The sequence below is a fragment of the Lissotriton vulgaris genome, chromosome 5 (genome assembly GCF_964263255.1).
Source record: "Lissotriton vulgaris chromosome 5, aLisVul1.2, whole genome shotgun sequence".
NCBI lineage: Eukaryota > Metazoa > Chordata > Amphibia > Caudata > Salamandridae > Lissotriton > Lissotriton vulgaris.
Genome location: NC_141693.1, coordinates 1,602,099,181 through 1,602,119,475, shown reverse-complemented (window position 1 = coordinate 1,602,119,475; position 20,295 = coordinate 1,602,099,181). Strand labels below are relative to the sequence as shown.

The 20,295-nt window shown below is 48.3% G+C and overlaps 1 protein-coding gene across 2 annotated transcripts in view; it reads left to right on the top strand.

Annotated features, from left to right (window-relative positions):
• Nucleotides 1-20,295, top strand: part of LOC147716791 (dehydrogenase/reductase SDR family member 1-like) — a 191,429-nt gene that overhangs the window by 50,883 nt on the left and 120,251 nt on the right. For both annotated transcript variants that reach the window (XM_086923742.1, XM_086923743.1), the window contains exons 2-3: nucleotides 19,155-19,306; nucleotides 19,384-19,527. In XM_086923742.1, coding sequence (XP_086779868.1) covers nucleotides 19,157-19,306; nucleotides 19,384-19,527 — 294 coding nt within the window. In that variant the 5' untranslated portion in view covers nucleotides 19,155-19,156. The remainder of the gene's footprint in view (nucleotides 1-19,154; nucleotides 19,307-19,383; nucleotides 19,528-20,295) is intronic.

Genomic DNA, 20,295 nt, shown 5'->3' with positions numbered 1-20,295 from the left:
CTCTAACCAGTGAGCCACACTTCTCCATGCCCTTTATTGGCTGCCAATACATAAGCGTATTTTATTTAAAATACTGGTCATCACGTTTAGGGCTCTCCATCTCCAAGGACCTAAGTACCTGTCAAACGGCTTTAGACGCTACTCACCAGTTCGGAGTGTCAGGTCATAAAATCAGAATTTGTTGAGGATCCCAAGTTTCAGGCTTGCTACTAAGGGGGGAAAATCCCTTGTTGTATTGGGATCCAGGGCATGGAATAAGCTCCCCCTGCAGCTTCGTCAAATCCCCTCAGAGAGCCAGTTTAGGAAAGCCTTGAAAACCTGGATTTTCAGACTTCCGGATACCGCCAGTAAAGCCTTGGTGTAAAATGTGCAGGATCTTCCAAATCCCAACAGTCAGCCGGCCTCACTACCAACTGGCAACGGTACCAGCGCCAAGATGCTCCCTAGAGTGATAGCCGCGCTATAAAAATACTATACGTAGATTAATATAACGTGATACAAAGAATACCCGATTAGACACACTAAAATGGCCGCTACAGCAACACACCCTGCTGGATGACAATTTTCACCTCTCACGCGGCTCTCGTGAGACCACACGAAGAGCCTATGACGTGAACGGGAACTTAAATGTTTGCCGGTGGATTTAAGATACTATAGTGTGAGTACACCGAAGAACCGGAGTCTTACGGGAGGACTGGGGACGAGGAAATATAACTATCGAACGGCGAAAGGTAGGCACAATACTGTCTTGTATGTTCTCAGACCGGGTCGGAGATATTTCATTCTAATTCGGTCAATAATATTGTTGCAAAGTAACTCGTTTCCGACATCAAAGCAGATTATAACGTACTGTCTCACGCTAACTTGTAGCACGACGGTATTTTCACAATATAGCCTGTATTGATTTTTTCGAGCACATAAGAACGTATTTATAACGCACTTCGGGTAGAAGTTACATATACTGTAATGCAGGATTTAGAATTATCTGACCGAAATACCATAGTTCTATCCTGGCTGCATTATTCTCAGCCTACGAACGAGTGAACTTGCTTTACAGAAAAAAATGTACCATTATCTATATTAAGGAGCTTTACTCCTATGTTTGAACGCTTGGCAAGCCTTTTTTTGATATCATGACTACCTCTTATACGGAATAGGGTAGCGTATTACATCTACTATTAGTACTTGTAGTAGATTTTATGAACAGAATACCTAGAGTGGTAATAATTAACTTCACGCCGATATATTGTAGCTTTAATATGGACTCAGAGTTCTCACAAACGAGTTTCTCTTGTACACAAGACATTTCAATAATAATGAGGAATCCTACCTTATTCCTACAGCCATACAAATGGAATAACAGAACTAAGAAGCAACATACCCTGACTTCTTTATAAACCTACTTGCGACTCCAGGATCGTCCATAAATAGAAACCCACTGCGGGTTGGAATTATCACCGCAAAATAAGTAAGTAATGAAGAAATGTGTACTGACAAGTACAATAAATATGCCTAGAGCGAAGCTAAATTCTATACTGATGATTTCGAAAATCTCATCATATTTACAGATACGTCCGCATCATCACAGAAAGAGGTATTTCAGGGAATTTTGATTTCACTTTCACCAGCTATTATGCATGTAACGTCACACCGACAACCGGTCTTTTCTGCACACCTATCCGAGAAAATAAGTTCCCAAGTAAATCAAATCACATCCTAAACACTATAAGACTTACAAGTAGATGCACCAATCACGGATATATCTATACTGCACGTGGTCTCTCCATCTTACCATGAGTTCATAGACCTACTGAATACAGAGGTACATTATGTGTTATATGGACAAATAATTATTAATATATGTAGCTTTACAGTTTTCAAGGAACTAAATGAACTGACTAACCACCACCCAAGATGCTTTAATGCTAAGCACTAATGCTTATCAATGATTCAACTTGGACAATAACTAATAGATAACAGTGTGATGAATTAACGCTGAAACAATGGGACTTTGTGCTAGGTCCTAAAACAATATTGTATGTTCTTTTCTTTCACCTATGCAGCCTTGAGAAAGTCTGGGGTTACATTCCCAATGCGACGAAACACGTGTTGGCTGTGAAAGTCCAAGAATAAACTTCATAAGAAACGACCGGACCCTATGAACAAGAGTCATTTCTGAATGCAAGAATGATGAATGTACAACTCGGAAACATTGTAAAAATACTTTACGTGTGCTAGGGATTTTTTTTGCGTATGTATAGGCCTTTGCCATACTTAAAGAGGGTTGTGGTTCTCTTTACCTTATAGCACCGTTTTCAATACTGAATTTTCTATATCAGTGTGATATTCTGACTGGCGCCTTTAATACCTAAAATAATACCACTGGCCTAGTATTTACGTCTTAGTGATGACGTAGTTCAATGTCACAATCTCAAGCCTGTACTTTTGTACCTCTTTGCTCAGAATTTTAGAATGATGCCAAATACAAAACTTGCTTGAAACTGCATAAAAAAACAAATAAAAATTTTTTTTTAAAACACACGCGAGGGATTCCCCAGCATGACACCTTAATGTAGATCAAGTTACCAAAAGTACTTAATACGTTTCCGTAAGCCTACCGAGCCACAATAAAAATGTGAGTTTTAACCTCGAGATACTGCAGTGCAGCCTCTGTGGCTATTTCCACGCGCGTGGCTGAGTTATGAGTCATTGCCTCGTGACGTCCACGCCCAACGGAAGCAGCAGGCAGTGCAAGCCCTGCTCCTTGCTGGAGGTGAAAGGCCAGCATGCAGGGAACCCGCGCTGCTTCCAAATAAGGCAGTAATCTGTGGGACGTGGTGTGCACGCTTGGGCGCCATGGGGCCACCGAGAGCCAGTTCCATGCGCCTCATTCACAGCAGAGGGACTACAACTCACTGGAAGGATTAACAAGCATTTACAATGCAATGGTTTCGCCTTTGGAAAAATTAGAGCTATTGGCATTGTAAATGACAAAATTTGTATTTATGTGTTGGTTTTGAAAACAGATAAATAAATGGCATTGTCATTTACATTGCCATTAGCTTAATCTCTGCAGTCACTCTGCAGTCCCTAGCACTCCATAGCACTCCCTAGTCACTCTGCACTCCCTAGCACTCCCTAGTCAGTCTGCACTCCCTAGTCACTCTGCACTCCCTAGTCACTCTGCACTCCCTAGTCACTCTGCACTCCCTTGCACTCTGCACTCTGCACTCCCTTGCACTCCCTAGTCACTATGCACTCCCTAGTCACTATGCACTCCTAGCATTCTGCAGTCACTCTGCATTCCCTAGCACTCTGCAGTCACTCTGCACTCCCTAGCACTCCCTAGCACTCTGCAGTCACTCTGCACTCCCTAGCACTCCCTAGCACACCCTAGCACACCCTAGCACTCTGCAGTCACTCTGCAGTCCCTAGCACTCTGCAGTCACTCTGCACTCCCCAGTCACTCTGCACTCCCCAGTCACTCTGCACTCCCTGCACATAGGAGACCTGCTCACAGGTGGCACGAGGGCGACCAGAAGCTTGCGATCTCCTCTTTGGAGAAGACTGGTCTACAAGAAAATCAGTGGAGACGGAAAATGCGGGTATAGCTTCAGTTACCGTGTGAATGCATAGAATGAGCATGCACAACTAGCCCCTATAATTAATGGGCTGTAAAGCGCTTCAACATCTCGTCAGGGAAAGTATGCGCTGTATAAGTACAATTTAAACCCTCCTTGTGGCCGTTCAGAATCCATAGTCATGCATAATTGCGGGTCAGATGTGCTTGTGATAGAGGTCACAGGCAGGCCGGGTCACCCATGTTGCAATACTGCCCGTACATTGCCCTAACCAGAGCACTTTCTTGGGTTATAGACTTTTATCAGAACGTGCTTTCTAGTTTGGGTTTGAGTGGTAGTGCAAAGAGTTAATACTGAGCTGTGAAGTGCGTGTTTTTAATTGAAATTATATAGAGTTAACTTCTCCTGATGAGATATTGAAAGGACAGGCATGTTAAAAAAAATGTATTACTTACAGTCATGGTTTCACTAAAATCTATATTTTGAAGGCCCCATTTTATCTTAACCCTTTCTGCACATTTTGTAGCAGCCACTGTACTGTGTGTAATGCATGTTCAAAATAATGGCTCACAGTCCTTTATGTCGCAGACTGGGAACTCGTAGCACTAAACATACAGTCACTATTCTATATGGCACCAACCAGATCAAATTATATGCTCTCTGGTTACACACAGACCTCTGCAGTGCATCCACCACTAGAGGTTTCATAATGTACAATATTGCATTTCACACGGAATAACAACTTCTCTATTTTTCATTTAAGCTCAGCATTATTTTATATGTAGCTACCTGACGGTAAAAGACCCCCCCCCCCAAAAAAAAAGTCCAGAATATTTTCGTTTTTTAGCCACACCTTTGACCCCGCCCCATGCTCACTGGCCCGCCCCATTGCATGCAGCATCACAGATCCCAAACTTTTTTTTTAATACCCGTTGACAGCTTGGCAGCTGTGGTGGACAGATAGACAACCAGAATATATCCTGCTGGCTGAAACCCTTTGAACTCAGTGGGGGAGGAGCTCTAGGCGACATCATTACCTCACAGCCCATTCCCCTGCATACATTTTGCACTTTCACTGTATTCTCTGAGCCCTGTCTTGTCATGCCTTCATGCTCACAGTGTCTCAAAGCGCTTTGAAACGGCAGACAGGCAGCATACGAGCGCTACATCACAATGTTTAAACATAAAAAACTGTTCAGACACTCTTTGTCACTCCTGTTCTTTACAATGCTGCGTTTGAAACCAGACCCCTGACCCCCCAACCACACACATAGCACCCACAAATATTAAGAGGCGCTCAGTCCACCAGTCCGGTAAAAGCGCCAGAAGTAACTGAGGCCGGGGCCTTGGGGTGATTTTGCATGAAAATGTATTTATTTCCCTGTGCGCCTCGCTGCGTTTTGTTAGCATTAAGTGCAAAATTCTAGTTTCAGAGAGCACTGTATAGACGGGATCGCTTCTGGGGGCTACATTTAAATGTAATTCTCTGAAGGATGTCCCAATGACAACACAGCAAATTAAATTGATAGAACGTAATTGCAGATCACACGCTTTTCAGGTTGGGCAGGTCCAGCCCCCTTTACATTCATTTCACGCTTTGCATCATGGTACTCGTAGTCACTCATTTGCCATTCATTCATTCGCAACGCTGTAAGTTTTCACAAACATATGCTGATTTTTCTTTAAGCTTTCTCAACAAAAAGCATCTACTCACAGTGTAGACAAGGACGCAGTTCAAAGGGCAAGGGACAGAATTGCCTTCCGGGGGCGCGCACCCTCGCGCAGGCAAGCAAGGCTCCCACGACCACCTTCATATGCTTGAAAACGTGAGACCTGCCTTCCCGCCTGGCCCCCCGCCTACCCCCAGCCTGCCTGCAAATGGGCTCGTTGAACAATAAAAAGTGATCGAACAGCGGGAGGGGGGGCGGGCAGGCACACGGACAGCGGGAGGGGGGGGGCGGTCGGGCACACAGACAGCGGGAGGGGGGCGGGCGGGCACACAGACAGTGGGAGGGCGGCGGGCGGGCACACCGACAGCGGGAGGGGACACGGACAGCAGGAGGGGGGCGGGCAGGCACACAGACAGCGGGAGGGGGTGGCGGGCTAAAAATTTTGCACGTGGACATCACGAAATAAGTGAAATTTAGATTTGCATTTCAGCCAATTTTAGCTGCCCAGCTTAGAACTGTGGCCATGCTGCTATGACAGTATTCTTATGGGAGACTCGTCTTCCCCATACCGACAACTTCTGCATGTATATTTTGTGTGTACTTTAAACAGCACCACCTTTTTTATGCGTGTACGTTGTGAGTTTTATGTAGCGCCGCGTGAACTGCGCTCCCAAAGCGCACGTGAATATTCCAGCAGGGCACAGGCACTGTGAACGCATGCCAGGTACATTTAATTGTAAGTTGTTCACTTAGTGCAAGGCAAGTAAGCGCGGCACTACTCAAGGTTTGAAGTATAGGCATTGATAAGGTGGGCTGGGCTTGTCTTTGCTGTTCCAGAGAGATCCAGCCCTGGCCCAATAACCCTGCCGGCTCTCTGACTGGGGATGGCGCGTGGCAGCAGGGGCCGGGTGAGATTCTGCTGTGCTTTTACCAGAGATATACTGCCAGTTTCACGTGCACATACAAACTTCGCCAACATAGAAATTAACACAAATGGTCGCATGTTGGAAGAGTGAACGGCGGAAGTTTTCTTGGTTTAATTTAATTTTGGCCGGGCCCCTGCCTATCAGCATATTTTTTTTGTTAATATATATATATACACTTCTCGGCCTCGGATAGCCGCTCTTGCATCTGCAGTGCACGTAACCCTGGTGCCTCATTGCAGGTTTTAGAGCCCAGATGTACATGTATATTGGTCCTCTCAGCTCTGTGCCCGCACTGTGAGACTAGCTGCGTCTGTGTACCTGCAGCGCCAACAAATGCACCGTTGTGAGGCGCTATGTGCTCTGCGCCAATCTGTCCCTAGAAGCAGGGCAGGGCAGAAGCAGTCAGTCATGCTGCTGATGCCCGTGTACCCCCGGGGGAGACACTAATTTGGGTGGGAGCACCGAACCCCTCGCATTACATATCTAGCACTTGTGGGATGTCGGTTCTGCAGAGAAAGTTCCCCTGCCCGTGAGTAAGGAAGGTAAGTGGTCGGTGGTGTTATGTTCATTAAGGCGAGGGGGGTCTGGAGGGGGCGCATTTTGTCTAATGTGCATAGATCCAGGGCCAGGTGAGAACGAGCGTGTTGGGCTCATCATCAGGACTGAGACGTACAGAGAGTGAGGTTTGGCCCGCCTGTGTCCCGCGTGAAGGGCGGGAGTACTGTGGGCAGGACTCGCCCTGATCATACTCCAAATTCTCCTGCTCTGGAATGCGCCTCCCTCCCTCTGGCTGCCCAGCTCCTTGCGCTGCTCTCCAAGGCACAGGAAAAGAAGAAGAGAGAGCGAAAAAGTTTTCAACAACCGCGGACCGGGGCAGGCTGGGGAAGAGAGGCCTTCTCTGGGCACGGGGCAGCTTGGAGCCTGGAGGTAACGAGCATCCCGGGACCCCGGCTGTACTGGATCAGAAGGGAGCAATGGTAAGCAGCCGGAGGGGGGCTGGCAGGGAGGCACACTCCCCTGGCCCGCTCGCCGGATCTCACCCTGTTTCTCCTTTACAGGCTGCCTGAACGCGCTGCTGCTGCTGTCTTTACAATCGGTGGGTTGTAGAGTTTCAATCCCCACTGGCCTGTACATGGTGGGTGCTTTCCTTGGGTTGGGGGGGCGGGTGGGCACACAGACAGCGGGAGGGGGGGCGGGCAGGCACACAGACAGCGGGAGGGTGGGCGGCGGGAACGTCCAGCACTCACCTGGACCTGGACTTCCTCCAGCGGCGGTCGGGCGCGGAATGAGCAAATGAAACATTGACGTCCAAAAAAATAAACCCCGCCCACCGCCGCACTGACGTGTCCAAGGGGGCCAGATGAGAAAAATTCGCAGAAACGCCCACGAGTCGCCTCGCAGAATGACGGACGCCTCTGTTTCCCAATGGCTAGCGTCCATTTATGGAGCTAGCCAATGGGAAACAGAGCCGGGACGAACATCCATACTGGTTAACAAAAGTTTTCGCCTGCGCGAACCGCTGCTTGCGCAGCTTTTCGCCAGGCGAAACCTAAAAAGAAAGGTCCGTTCACAAGAGCTCGCAATTTAGTCTCAAGTAGTTCTGTGCTTGGTGGTGCGAGTTGCACACTGATGACGTTATAGCTCTTATTGGTCTATATTTAAAATAGAACTACAAAACTACCGGAATCAGGTTTCCCCCCCCCCTCAAAAAACGTGGCGTAGTAAACTCATTTACACCTGGTACAAAACATTTTCTGGAGAGCATTATTTGGGGCCAGGATTATTACATTGCAATGCTAAACGTTACCTGGTAAGTTATTTGAAAACGACACTATGATGGTGGTATAGGGTGGCACTTTGCCACCACTTTGCATGGGAACGCTAACTACGCATGGCCTTTTCCTCATTAATTTTGACTAAATAATATAAGAACGATGGCCTGGAATTTTAGTTAAGGCGCCATTTTATTCCCCAATTACTCAACTGTTAGAAAGACGCCGCTAATGTCCCACACCCCAGAGCTCACAGGTTGTCCTTGTGTTGACTGGGATGACAGGCAGTGCTTTGAAGCCCTTTGATGCCTGAGGGATTGTGAGCCATAGGTGTCAGTTAGATTACCCTCCTCTCACGTGCCTGGCAGCACTCCCTGGCCATCCATGAGGAGGGCCTGTTGCCGCCCTGCATGGGGGAGGGAGGTGGGGGGATAGCCTCTCCTTATAGCCTGCCATGACAAAAGGTGGGGCTGAGGGGGGCATTCACTGCAGACACTTTTACAGGCTCTGGGAATGGTCACGGAGCGGGGACTGGGAGCGGGTACAACAGACATTCCCTCCAGTAAAAAAGCATTGGCATAGCCAATAGGTCTAGCCTTTGGGACATTATAAGGGTTAAGCCATGCAACAGTTGATGTTGTTGAACCAAGGATATTGTGCTGCATAACTAAACACTTATAAGGTCCCAAAGGTGAGACCTCTTGGCTATGCCAATGCTTGTTGGAATGATATTAAAGAAACCTTAGGTCATATACTTTGCTGCTGTCCAACCTTTTCAAATGAACGTCAGAAGGTTTTACCACCATCCTTTCTTTGCTTAAAAAAACGAACTTGTAATGGTGCAGTTGACACTTGTTTTAAGAGTTTTGATGGAGCTGAAGTAAGTAGGTTTGTCAAATTCATAAATGTAGCATCAAAGTACTTAGAAAATGTCACCAGTAGAATCGGAGGACGAATTTACACAAATGGGGCCAATCTCTTGTTACGCAGTTTTTTCATGTAGTTTATATTTGGCTGCGAATGGGAGACTGATAGCTAAAGTTTAAATTGAAACTATTAATTTGATATCTCAAATTGGTTTTAATTAAGTATTATAAAACTATTATTCCTTCATTCAAGATTGTGATGTCTCACTCCATCTCTGTTTGTGTTACTGTTGTCCTGAAACTGTGTAATATACCCTCGCACCTTATTGTGCCTTCCTCCTTCAAGCAACCACATGCAGCACTTCACAAAAAACTCAACAACAACAAAAAATTACTCGTGCAGCGAGTTCACCAACTTCTTCTCTTGCCTTTGCAAGGGACTCACGTCTGAGCATACCCTGCCACAATTATGGTGGCCAAAAGCGGTACAAAAAGGGGTGGTAATGGACAGAGCATCTGAACCAATCAAACACTCACACCCAGTAAAAAGATCTGGGTTTAATCCATCACCGTTCTTTAGTCCACTCTGCCACCCCAGTTCAGACATGGCTATATGCAAATCAGTCTGACCCTGTGCCTCATGGCAACAGTCCAGCGCGAACTGCCAAGCCATGCCTTCCCTGGACCGGAAACAAGCTGTTATCTATGTGAGCTTAACAATGGTTTACCCATAACCTCGCGTGTGCTGTCCTCTTACTTCCAGGGCCACTCAGGAGTTACAATTGGCAGCCTTGTGCTGGGTCATGATTTGGGGGTTTCTGGGGTAGTGTTTAAAATATGCCAAGGGGAGACGCTGGAAAGCGCAGTTAAAATAAGGCGTACCCAGAAGTCTTGTCATCACCTTCTAGCCTAGAGGGCTCCGGGCTCTCAATATCTTCAAAACCAACTGCCGCGCTCTCCTTTTTCACAACACCAGCCCAACCTTCTATGGTGGACTTTGTCACAATGAGCTGGCCTAGAATGTTCTAGCTATAAATCACAAAAATCACACATACCACATAAATCAAACTCAGAAATACATTTTTCACCGGAGTCAAATCACTGCCCCACGCTGAAAATCCTATGAAGACCAAAGTAAGATGTTTATACTGTTCGTTCATCCCATTCTATCATATAGTTCTTATAAACAAATTCCCTGTGTGTACACTTCAAAGTGTGGTCACCAAACTGAACCCTTTTTCTGTGAAAAGGATTCACACTAATCATTAGTACACAACTGCTTTTCTAGTGGGCTTCATTTTACTGCCTGCTAACATCAGGTGTTGAGGATTTACAGCCCCACAAGCACTGCAGGAAATGCCACCTTACCTTTATATAGACAAGCACTGGCGTTACCAATAGGTCTCGCAGTAGGAAAGTTGGAGCTATTACAATTGCAAATAACAATGCCTTTTATTTTTGTTTTCATTTAAAAACATAAAGGGCTTTGTCATTTACAAAACCAATAGCTCCAACTTTCCTACTGCGAGACCTATTGTGCACTGCACAGTGTGGGTGAAAGTGGCACTGCGTGTGTGTGAGTGGCTTTGAGTGAGTTGCGTTGCGTGGGTGAGTGGCGTTGCATGTGTGAGTGTTGTTGCGTGGGTGAGTGGCGTTGCGTGTGTGAGTTGCGTTGTGTGGGTGAGAGTGGCGTTGCGTGTGGGTGAGAGTGGCGTTGCGTGTGTGAGAGTGGGCTTGCGTGGGTGTGAGTGGCGTTGTGTGTCTGAAAGTGGCACTGCGTGTGTGTGAGTGGATTTGCGTGTGTGAGTGGCGTTGCGTGTGTGAGTGGCGTTGCGTGTATGAGTGGCGTTGCGGGTGAGAGTGGCGTTGCGGGTGAGAGTGGCATTGCGGGTGAGAGTGGCGTTGCGGGTGAGAGTGGCGTTGCGTGTGTGAGAGTGGGCTTGCGTGGGTGTGAGTGGCGTTGTGTGTCTGAAAGTGGTGCTGTGTGGGTGAGTGGCGCTGCGTGGGTGTGTGGCGTTGCGTGGGTGAGTGGCGTTGCGTGGGTGAGTGGCATTGCGTGGGTGAGTGGCGTTGCGTGGGTGAGTGACGTTGCGTGGGTGAGTGGCGTTGCGTGGGTGAGTGGGGTTGCGTGGGTGAGTGGAGTTGCGTGGGTGAGTGGCGTTGCATGGGCGAGTGGCGTTGCGTGGGCGAGTGGCGTTGCGTGTGCGAGTGGCGTTGCGTGAGCGAGTGGCGTTGCGTGTGTGAGTGGCGTTGCGTGTGTGAGTGGCGTTGCGTGGGTGAGTGGGGTTGCGTGGGTGAGTGGCGTTGCGTGGGTGAGTGTCCGGAAAAGAGCCGAGACTATAAGACTATTGTGCAAACTTAAATATCGTGCCTTTATTCATTGCCCGATTTTTCTGTAACACCTCAAATAACGTGCTATGATTATGGAACTTCTTGAGTGCCAGAGACTGGCAGCATCGCAGTAGTACTTCTCTTTCAAGGAAACAGAAGTCTGGCCTTTTGGAGCGCACTGAGCCTCACACGTGAAGGAGCGTTACATCTTTACAATCAGGTGAGACTTTAAGAGCACCTGGAGTGAGCAGCCGAAAGTGCGCGTGCACTGATCACTTCGAATGCGCCCCTAATTTCGATTGAAATACCTTGCCACGATTACACTTGCAGACGGCTTTCTAATGACTATCGAAATCCAGATGCCGTTTAAAAAGAACAGCTGGCAAATGAAAATGCATGTGCATTTAGGAGTTTAAGAAATTCCGCTCCTGCTCAAAAGCCGCGGCAGTGGCAGCCTCCTGTCGACGGTGCAGGCGGCTGGATCTCCCTCGGAGCCTTCCCATCATTTTGGTTACGTTTTTCCGCTCCGATTCAGCGCCTTCGAGTCTTTTTACGAGTAACTGACCCTGCCTAATCCATCTTTCAGGTAGGCAGGCGGAAAAGATATGTAATTAGTGGTCTGCGGGGAGGGGGAGAGAAGGGAAAAACAGAGCGAGAGGGGAGAACATGGAAATTGGTGGAGAGCTTAGTACAGAATCCGAGAAAAGAGTACGGAGAAGACAGACAACGGAACAAAGATGTGAAGAGTAGAGAACAAGAGGCAATCTAGACTACGTTGGAAGGAAAAATAAGTAAAGTGATGGAACAGCAGATGCAGACAAAGTGAGTGGAATCACAGGGGAGGAAAACAAAAAGGAGTGGGAAATAAACAGTCATGAGGATAAAAGGAACTGGCAAGAAGTCGAAGGAGGGGAAATTAGAGACAAATAGAAGGAAAAAGATGCATGGGAGTAGAGACAAAGAGAAGGAAAACGATGCATGGGAGTGAAGAAAAGAATGAAGTGGTGAGAAGAGAGTGAAGTGGTGAGAAGAGAGGGAAGTGATGAGAAGAGAGAAATGAGATACACAGATAAAAGTCGAGACAGGGAGATGCGAGAGAAAGCAGAGACGCAAAGGTGAAGAGATTGGGGTCAAAGGCGAGACGTGGAGGGGAAAGAACTGGAGAGGGGAAACAGGCGTGGAGCTGGAGAGAGGCAACGGCAACAAGCATTGAATAAAAAAAAAATAATAAAAACAAACGTTGGCAAAGCAGGCAAGTCTTCCGTGCTGAAAGTGAAACCAGCCCTCGGCATTGCTGTGGTGGGGGAGGGGGGGGGGGGGCGGGGGAGAGGCAAGCAGGGAACAAGTTAAACGAGGTCTGGCAGGGAACAGATGGCCTGGGCGTGAAGCAGGGGGCGGGGCAGCGCTGGGGAAGCCTGTGGGAGGTTGATTGATGGCTTTGATGTGGGGAGGGAGGAGAGCCTTTTGCGAGCCTGCAGGAGAAATGCTGCCGATGCGCGTGCATGTTTAATCACGTGGTTCACGTGAACTGCATGAAAACCGTCGGGCTGAAAGCCCGTGGTTTGAAGAAGATTTTCGCCACTTGAATTCTCGCTCCGCTCGATGCGCTTGCGCACATCGATAGGTCGCGAGACCTAAAAAACAAAAATATTGGCAGATTCCTTTCAGAGTAAGTATTGCCCGTCAGCTGATCTTGGAATGTTTCCACTAAAAGAACCAAAACTGCCTTGTATTTAGTTACTCCCTATCTGGAGTGGCACCGTGGGCAAACACATCAAGGGCTGGATGTGGCCCTGAACATTTGCCAGTGGTTTGGTTGGACTAAGGCCGTCATTCCTCCCATAATCCTTTTTTAATGCAACACACTAATGGCGCTAGGTATCCTCTGACTTAGGTTCTAAGATCCAAACTGTTCCTTGCTGGTGTAGCCCTACAAGACTGACATTGGTGTCTGGTTCTCTTTGAGAGTGCGCGTTATCTGTGAGTTCGGGCTGTATTCTTTCTATAAAGCAAGCCTGGGATTGATTTACATTGGTTGCTCCCTGTCTGGAGAGGTGCTGTGGGCAAAAACAACAGAGTTGAATGCGGCCTGAATGATTGCTGGTGGCTGACTCTTTCGCAAGCCTTCCGTCCTATAGTTTTTATCCTTTTGCTTTGCAGGAGCTCCTGTAAGCTGTAATACAAACTATGTAATGAAACTTTGGGGAACAAAAATAAACCTAATACATGTTTCTTTGAGTCACGAAGGAATTACAGCTGTCTTTAATTTCTTCATGGCCAGAGTGAAGATAGGGGCTTCTTTAACGTCACTATTATATTATATGCTTTAATCAATATGTGTGGATTTTATACCAAAGCCATTCTTTGTAAACCACCGATCACAACTCCTTAATTCTACATTCTCGGGCGTACTCCCATATAAAAGCTAAAGCCAATAAGTCTGTGTTAATGTGTTACGGTATGCAAACATATGCATGCGCAAATGAGCACAGCCTATTTGTGCCATATCACTGTGCAACCTGCTGCATGAGCACGGTCAAATGAGGCAGGTTGGAGACGATAGGCACTGAAAGTATGTGCATGTGTTCATGTCTTTATATACAGACATTAGCACATTGGAGCCAGACCTATTGACTTTGACAATTCTTCCTTATTTTCTTCAGTGAGGGGCTCTAAGTGCAAAAGATGGGCTTACTAGTAATCTAGATTGTGGTATCATCAGACATAGGGCCTCATTACAATAACTGTTGGACGAGTGGCTGACTCCATCGCCTCTGGAAGGTGTCTGACTGACTACATGTTGGCAGTCCCACCTGCCTGATTACAGTGTGTGCAGGCGGTCGGAAAACTGTTTTTTTCCGTTGTGGCTTGTGCTCCTGCCCTAGAAAAGGGCTGCAGCACAAGCCGCAGTGGAAAAGGGCAGTTCCTAAACATCCATGCACCCTGTGCCAGGCACCATGTGGAGCTGGTACACGGTGCATGGATGTTTGGGGGAGCACCACATGTGCCTACCTGGGCCCATAGCGGAAGCCCACGGCGGCCCTCCTCCAGGCCCCCAAAGTCTCATTCTGTTTGCCTTTACATGGCAGTTGTAACAAGCATTTACAATGCAATGGTTTCGCCTTTTGAAAAGTTTGAACTATTGGCATTGTAAATGACAAAATTTGTATTTATGTGTTGGCTTTGAAAACAGATAAATAAATGGCAATGCCATTTACAATGCCAATAGTTTAATCTCTGGCAAATGCCACACAAAAACATACAGACCCACACACACACACACAGACCCACACACACACACACACACACACACACACAGACACACACACACACAGACCCACACATACACACAAACAGACCCACACACACACACAGAGCGAGCCACACGCAGAGAGAGCAACACACACCCACCCAGAGCCACACACACCCACCCAAAGCCACACACACCCACCCAAAGCCACACACACACTCAGGAGAGTAAGCACAGCGAGGGGGCAGGGAAGCAAGCACAGCAAGGGGGCAGGGAAGCAAGCACAGCGAGGGGGCAGGGAAGCAAGCACAGCGAGGGGGCAGGGAAGCAAGCACAGCCAGGTGGCAGGGGAGCAAGCACAGCCAGGTGGCAGGGGAGCAAGCACAGCCAGGTGGCAGGGGAGCAAGCACAGCCAGGTGGCAGGGGAGCAAGCACAGCCAGGGGGCGGGGAAGCAAGCACAGCTGTGCACGAGGTCTGCCCTTGGTCCCAGACCCCCTGGGCGCAGGGGTGGCAATGCCAGCACTTGACTGGCTCCTGCCTGAAGCTTCCGCGGCAGTGCCCAGCTCGCACCCACAATTCACCAGGACGTCTTTCTAGCTGTCGAAATAAGTCAACTTAACATCTCAAGAAACATGACAGTGATGAACAGCAGCCGGTGAGCTGCATGCTGCAAGAGTCCGAACCACTTGAGTGTAACTCAGCCTTTTATCGTCCAAGTGGCGATAACATGATTAACGCCGACTGGCAATAGCAAGCATAATTTAAGCGCCAGGAGAAATACGAGGCTCGGACTCCGGAAGTGCTCCACATTAACATTATGTGTGGTTGTTTACCAAAAGGACACATTTAATTTGCTCGGTGACTAAACCCACGCAACCAACTCTTCCTGCGGTACGAGCGGAAGCGCGTCATTGGGTGTCTGTCCGTGTCATAGGTGCGCGGGCAGAGGTCAACACTCTCCCAAAGTTTGTTCCGCTGCAGCAGGGGCAACAGCTTTCACCACCAAACAATAACCCAGAGATAACGAGAGGTGGAGACAGGAAGAGCAGCACAGACAGAAGCCCCCCTGGACAGGGGAGGACGCCCACTCCCTGCTGATTAGGGCCCACTGAGTCAACACTGTGCAAACCGGCAGCAGGGAAAGCAAACACAGATAGAATGCAACGCCAACCACCCCGGTGAGCGGCGGGACGGGTAGGGCAGGATCAAGGCCACTGCCCGGGCTTTAGAGCAAACAGTAACCACCCGACCATAGCCCCTCCCCCGCAGGTCACCCGTGCCAGCATCCAGGGTCACGCATGGGCAAAGTTCAAACAGTTCCGTCCATCTCCAGTGAAGAGCGCGCATCACAGGGACACACGAGCCATCATGGCGGGATCACTCCCAGCAAGAGATAAGACACGTCACAGGGAAGAGACAGCTCTAAGCAAAGGCAGCGGCCTGGTGTCAACACTAACCTGCCCACAGCCTGGCACAGAGCTCGATTCACCCGCCTGGCATGGAGCCGAACCAACAGTCGCATATTGTTGGCACAGGGCGAAACAATTATACAAAGCACTGACACAAAACGGACTACCTCGCACCTGACACAGAGCACAATTCATCCTGCTGCTGGCGCCGCAAAGTACAACCAGAATAGCCTGCCGAGGCGCCCAGCACGCGCCAGCTCCCTCGCCTGGCACCGTGTCCGCCCCCACCCCTGCCCTGGCACAAAAGGCCCTCTTCTGTCTCTTGACACGAACGGGTCCCCCATGGAGCACACCACAGCCGGATCCATCCCAGGCAGTATCCTCATATCTGGTTATAAGCAAACCTGCATTATTCCTCTCTGTAATACAGGCGCTGCAGTGCCAAATTCATGGCAGATTGTGAGCTACACGGGGCCAGAAACCATCACTGTTCACCAGCCCCAGCAGGAGTAACAGGGTACCTGTCTGTTTAAACTTACTGCTTAGTTAAGAGCGCATGGAGGGTCCGGGGAGGGGTAAGACACCCGCTAGCCCCTGCCTTTAAGGGAACAACATACATGTTAACCCACACGTACATATATTTACACACACACACACACACACCTGTATATCACGAGTTAAATGCCTCTCCTAATTGAAAGCCAGTCCTCACAAAATGAATACCACACTGAGCCTAGAACGTAATGTAGGGATGCTTTAAGTGGCAGATATAAGATAGGATTATAACGGACAGTGGGAGGGGGGCGGGAAAGGCACGGACAGCGGGAGGTGGGCGGGAAAGGCACGGACAGCGGGAGGGGGGGCGGGAAAGGAACGGACAGCGGGAAGGGGGCGGGAAAGGAACGGACAGCGGGACGGGGGCGGGAAAGGCACGGACAGCGGGAGGGGGGAGGGAACGGCAAGAAAGGCACTCACCTGGACTTCCTCCGGCGGCGGTCGGCCGCGGAATGACCAAATGAAACCTTGATGAGCGAAAAAATAAACCCCGCCCACTGCCGCACTGACGTAGGCAAAAGGGAAAAATTCTACGGAACGCCCACGAGTCGCCTCGCAGAATGACGGACGCCTCTCTCTTCCAATGGCTAGTCTCCATTTATGGAGCTAGCCAATGGAAGACAGAGGCGGAACTGAGGCCACACTGTTTCTAACATTAGATTTCGCCTGCGCCGAAAAGCTGCGCAGTGCGCAGCTTTCGACGAGGCGAAACCTAAAAAGGACATCGTAATCCCTATAGCGGTACCTCTGCAGGCACTTCCCCCTTTGTAGGGACTGTGCTCCGACTGACGCTCCAACGAGCTCCTTGAGCCTGTGGGAGGCGTTGGTCGGTCCCTCTGCTCGCTGATCTCAGACGGACTTCATCATTATATGGCGGTCAGTCCACAGCCTTCGATGTCGGGTGGTCCTCCACCGATGTGGAGCGGACCGACCCCGATGCCTGTGGGTGGCTATCCGCTCAACATTATAATCTGGCCCAGTATGTTTTTTCCCAAAGGTGCAAGGTGTGAGGTACAGTAAAGCAGCTTTTAGGATGCCAAGCATCTGGTATTTTCTAACTAAATGAAAGCTATTAAAGAGGTATTACCGCCATCTAATTGTGGCCCCCAACATACTCTCAAGTGTTTCTGCCCCTCACCCTGGTGGATCTATCCTCTGTATGTTTTGGTACTTATACATGGTGAACCTAGCCAAGGAGTAAGTGAGTCCCGTATGTTAGCCAGGTAAGAGGTGATTCATAACGGTGTACATCAAGTGGGGTTTTTAGATATTTTTTGCACATTTCATATATTTACAATTTATCCATAATCATATAATTTTGCAATAATGTTGACTGGAAACATCCCCTTCCACATTGCATATTGCAGATATTTTACCGTTTTGTTAAGGATTGTAGGAAGGAAGGAAGGCGGTGGGTCACTTGTAAACTGAGTGTAAACCATACGGTATCTTTACACGAAATAAATGCAAGATAAGGTTAAGCCAACGGGTGATAAAATCGAGGAATAGAACCCTTATCTCTAGGTTTCAGAGTCAGGAACTTATCCACGGGACCTCATCTACTCCACACCAGGTTGACGCGTGCCACTAAACCTCATGTCTATGCCCACAACTTTCCTCTAGATCTTTAATGTTAATTGTATTTGTAGACCGCTGGTTCACCTGAAGGTATCATGGCATTGAGCCCCAGGGATATATTGTTCTACTTTCAGGGAAACCATCTGTGTGCGATCGAGCTAAAAGCTTTCTTAAAAAGCCAGGGTTTCAATGCATGCCTAAAAGTTTCCATTGCCGTAAAGGGGAGAATGTGCAGCGGAAGGGAATTCCAGGCCACAGGAGCAAGCACTGAGAACCTCCGTCCTCCCATCCTTGTTTCACGAAATCTGGGAACCTCTAACAGGTCTTTATTTAACCCCTCTTCATCTTGTGTCTCTCTCATGGGCTCCTATCTTATAGATCCCAAAAGTGCCGACTCAGACAGGAGACTTGATTTTTGAAGCCAGAAACTGATTAATTTTATCAGTCTTCCGCCGTAAATTGTCTTTGCTTCAATGAAAGTCTATGGGGGAAAAGCCAGACCCCCGATTTATGTCTCAAAATATCCCCTTCTCATTTCAAAATGTTGGCATGTGTGCTGTCTAGTTAATTGGTGTCATCCATCCGCCATGAGTCTCACTCCCTAAGCTGCCCTTCTAACTACCCTCAATTTGCATCTCTGTCACAATGTGTGGGTCCATCACTTCCAAATTACCCGCTGCTGGATCTTTTCTGCGGAGTGTAGAATTGTGGAGAGCAGCTGGTCAGCATTTTTTCCTCTCACTCCCCTTTGTCTGTTTGTATACCATCTCCCCCTTGATTACGAATCAATTTGTGTCTCTGCAATATATGTGTTTGGCCCTGACCAAACGCACAGTTCTTCCATTCTGAATTTCACACTTCACCTGTCTTTATCTCTAGAATAATCTCCAGATCTACTGGTACTTGTGTTTCTCCCAGTTTCTTGCCTTCGATATTTCTGTTCTTCCACAACTTTGTCCCCAGCTTCTCTACGTCTTTTTTTCCTTCCTCCACTGCGTCCTTCTATATGTCTGCAGCGCCACATCCACATTTCCACTCTTGCCCTTTAATCTGCCAGTCCCCCTCCCAATGTTGGTCTTTGACCATAAATTACCCCAGGGTTTTCTTGATCCTTTCCACCCTTCATATTGCCCAGCTTCTATTATGGTATGACTTTTCCAAACTCCTTGTGTAGCAGCCTCTTCCACAATTTTGACAATTCTGCTCATTCCCTAGAAATGACCGGGGTGCTGTCTGGATATGTCTCTGTTGTCACTGGAGCCTCCCGGGGCATCGGAAAAGGCATTGCCCTCCAGTTATCTGAAGCTGGGAGCACAGTTTACATCACTGGCCGGAATAAGGCGACTTTGGAGCAAGCAGCCCAAGAGGTAAGAACTTGCTGTGCTTACCACTCCCTTTGCTCATAGTAGGAACAGCGCTTCAAACTTTTTTGTCCATCCTTCAGGTGGGATCTCGAGGTGGAAAATGCATACCTGTGGTCTGCGACTCATCAGAAGACGACAACATCAAAGCTCTTTTTGAGAAAGTTCGACGAGAGCAAAAGGGGCGTCTGGATATCCTGGTAAACAATGCCTACTCTGGAGTCAAGGTAATCATTCTAGATATCTCCTTTCAGAATTGCTGAAAAAACCCTCTGTTCGAGGCATTTGCGCTGTAGATCACATGCTTTGCATAGTCCTGCCATCTAGTGTTGGGTCTGGATGTTTGCAAGTTGTTTTTTCTTCGAAGAAGTCTTTCCAGTCACAAAGTAGGTGACTCCTCCTTTCGGTGATAGTGCGATCCATTGTTAGCTTGCTTTTTTCTGCGATTGGGTTCGGAAATGAATTGCTGCACTCTGTTTTACACAGTTTCTCAGATTCCCCTCGGTGGCTAATCCACTTACCCTCTGCGGTATTGTTTTCAGTCACGTATTTCCATCCTTCCCATATTGTATTTACTACAAAAACCCTCTTTCGATTGGGTAGCTCGTGGAAGGCCATTGGGCCTACCCGCGTTGATCCGCCTTGCAGTCGATGAAACGGACTCCATTCAAATTCTGTCCTCTGTGCCACGTGAAGTTCCTGCGCACCGACTCACACAAAGTGTGCAAATCTCTGGAGCACAACAAACAGGACTGCGACACGTGTAAGTCTTTCAGATCGAAAAAGACGCTTTGTGACCACCGGGCTCGACGTCGCAACACACCGGTTCCATTGCGGACCTCTTCGGAGAAGATTCCGAACAAGAGACCGGTGATGCCATGAGAGCAGAGGAAGAACAGGACTCTATCTCCATCTCGGAGTCCGGCTCCGATGTGTACGAGGACATCCCGCAAGGGCAGCGCATTATAAGTACAGATCCTCCCTTGTCCTAAGGC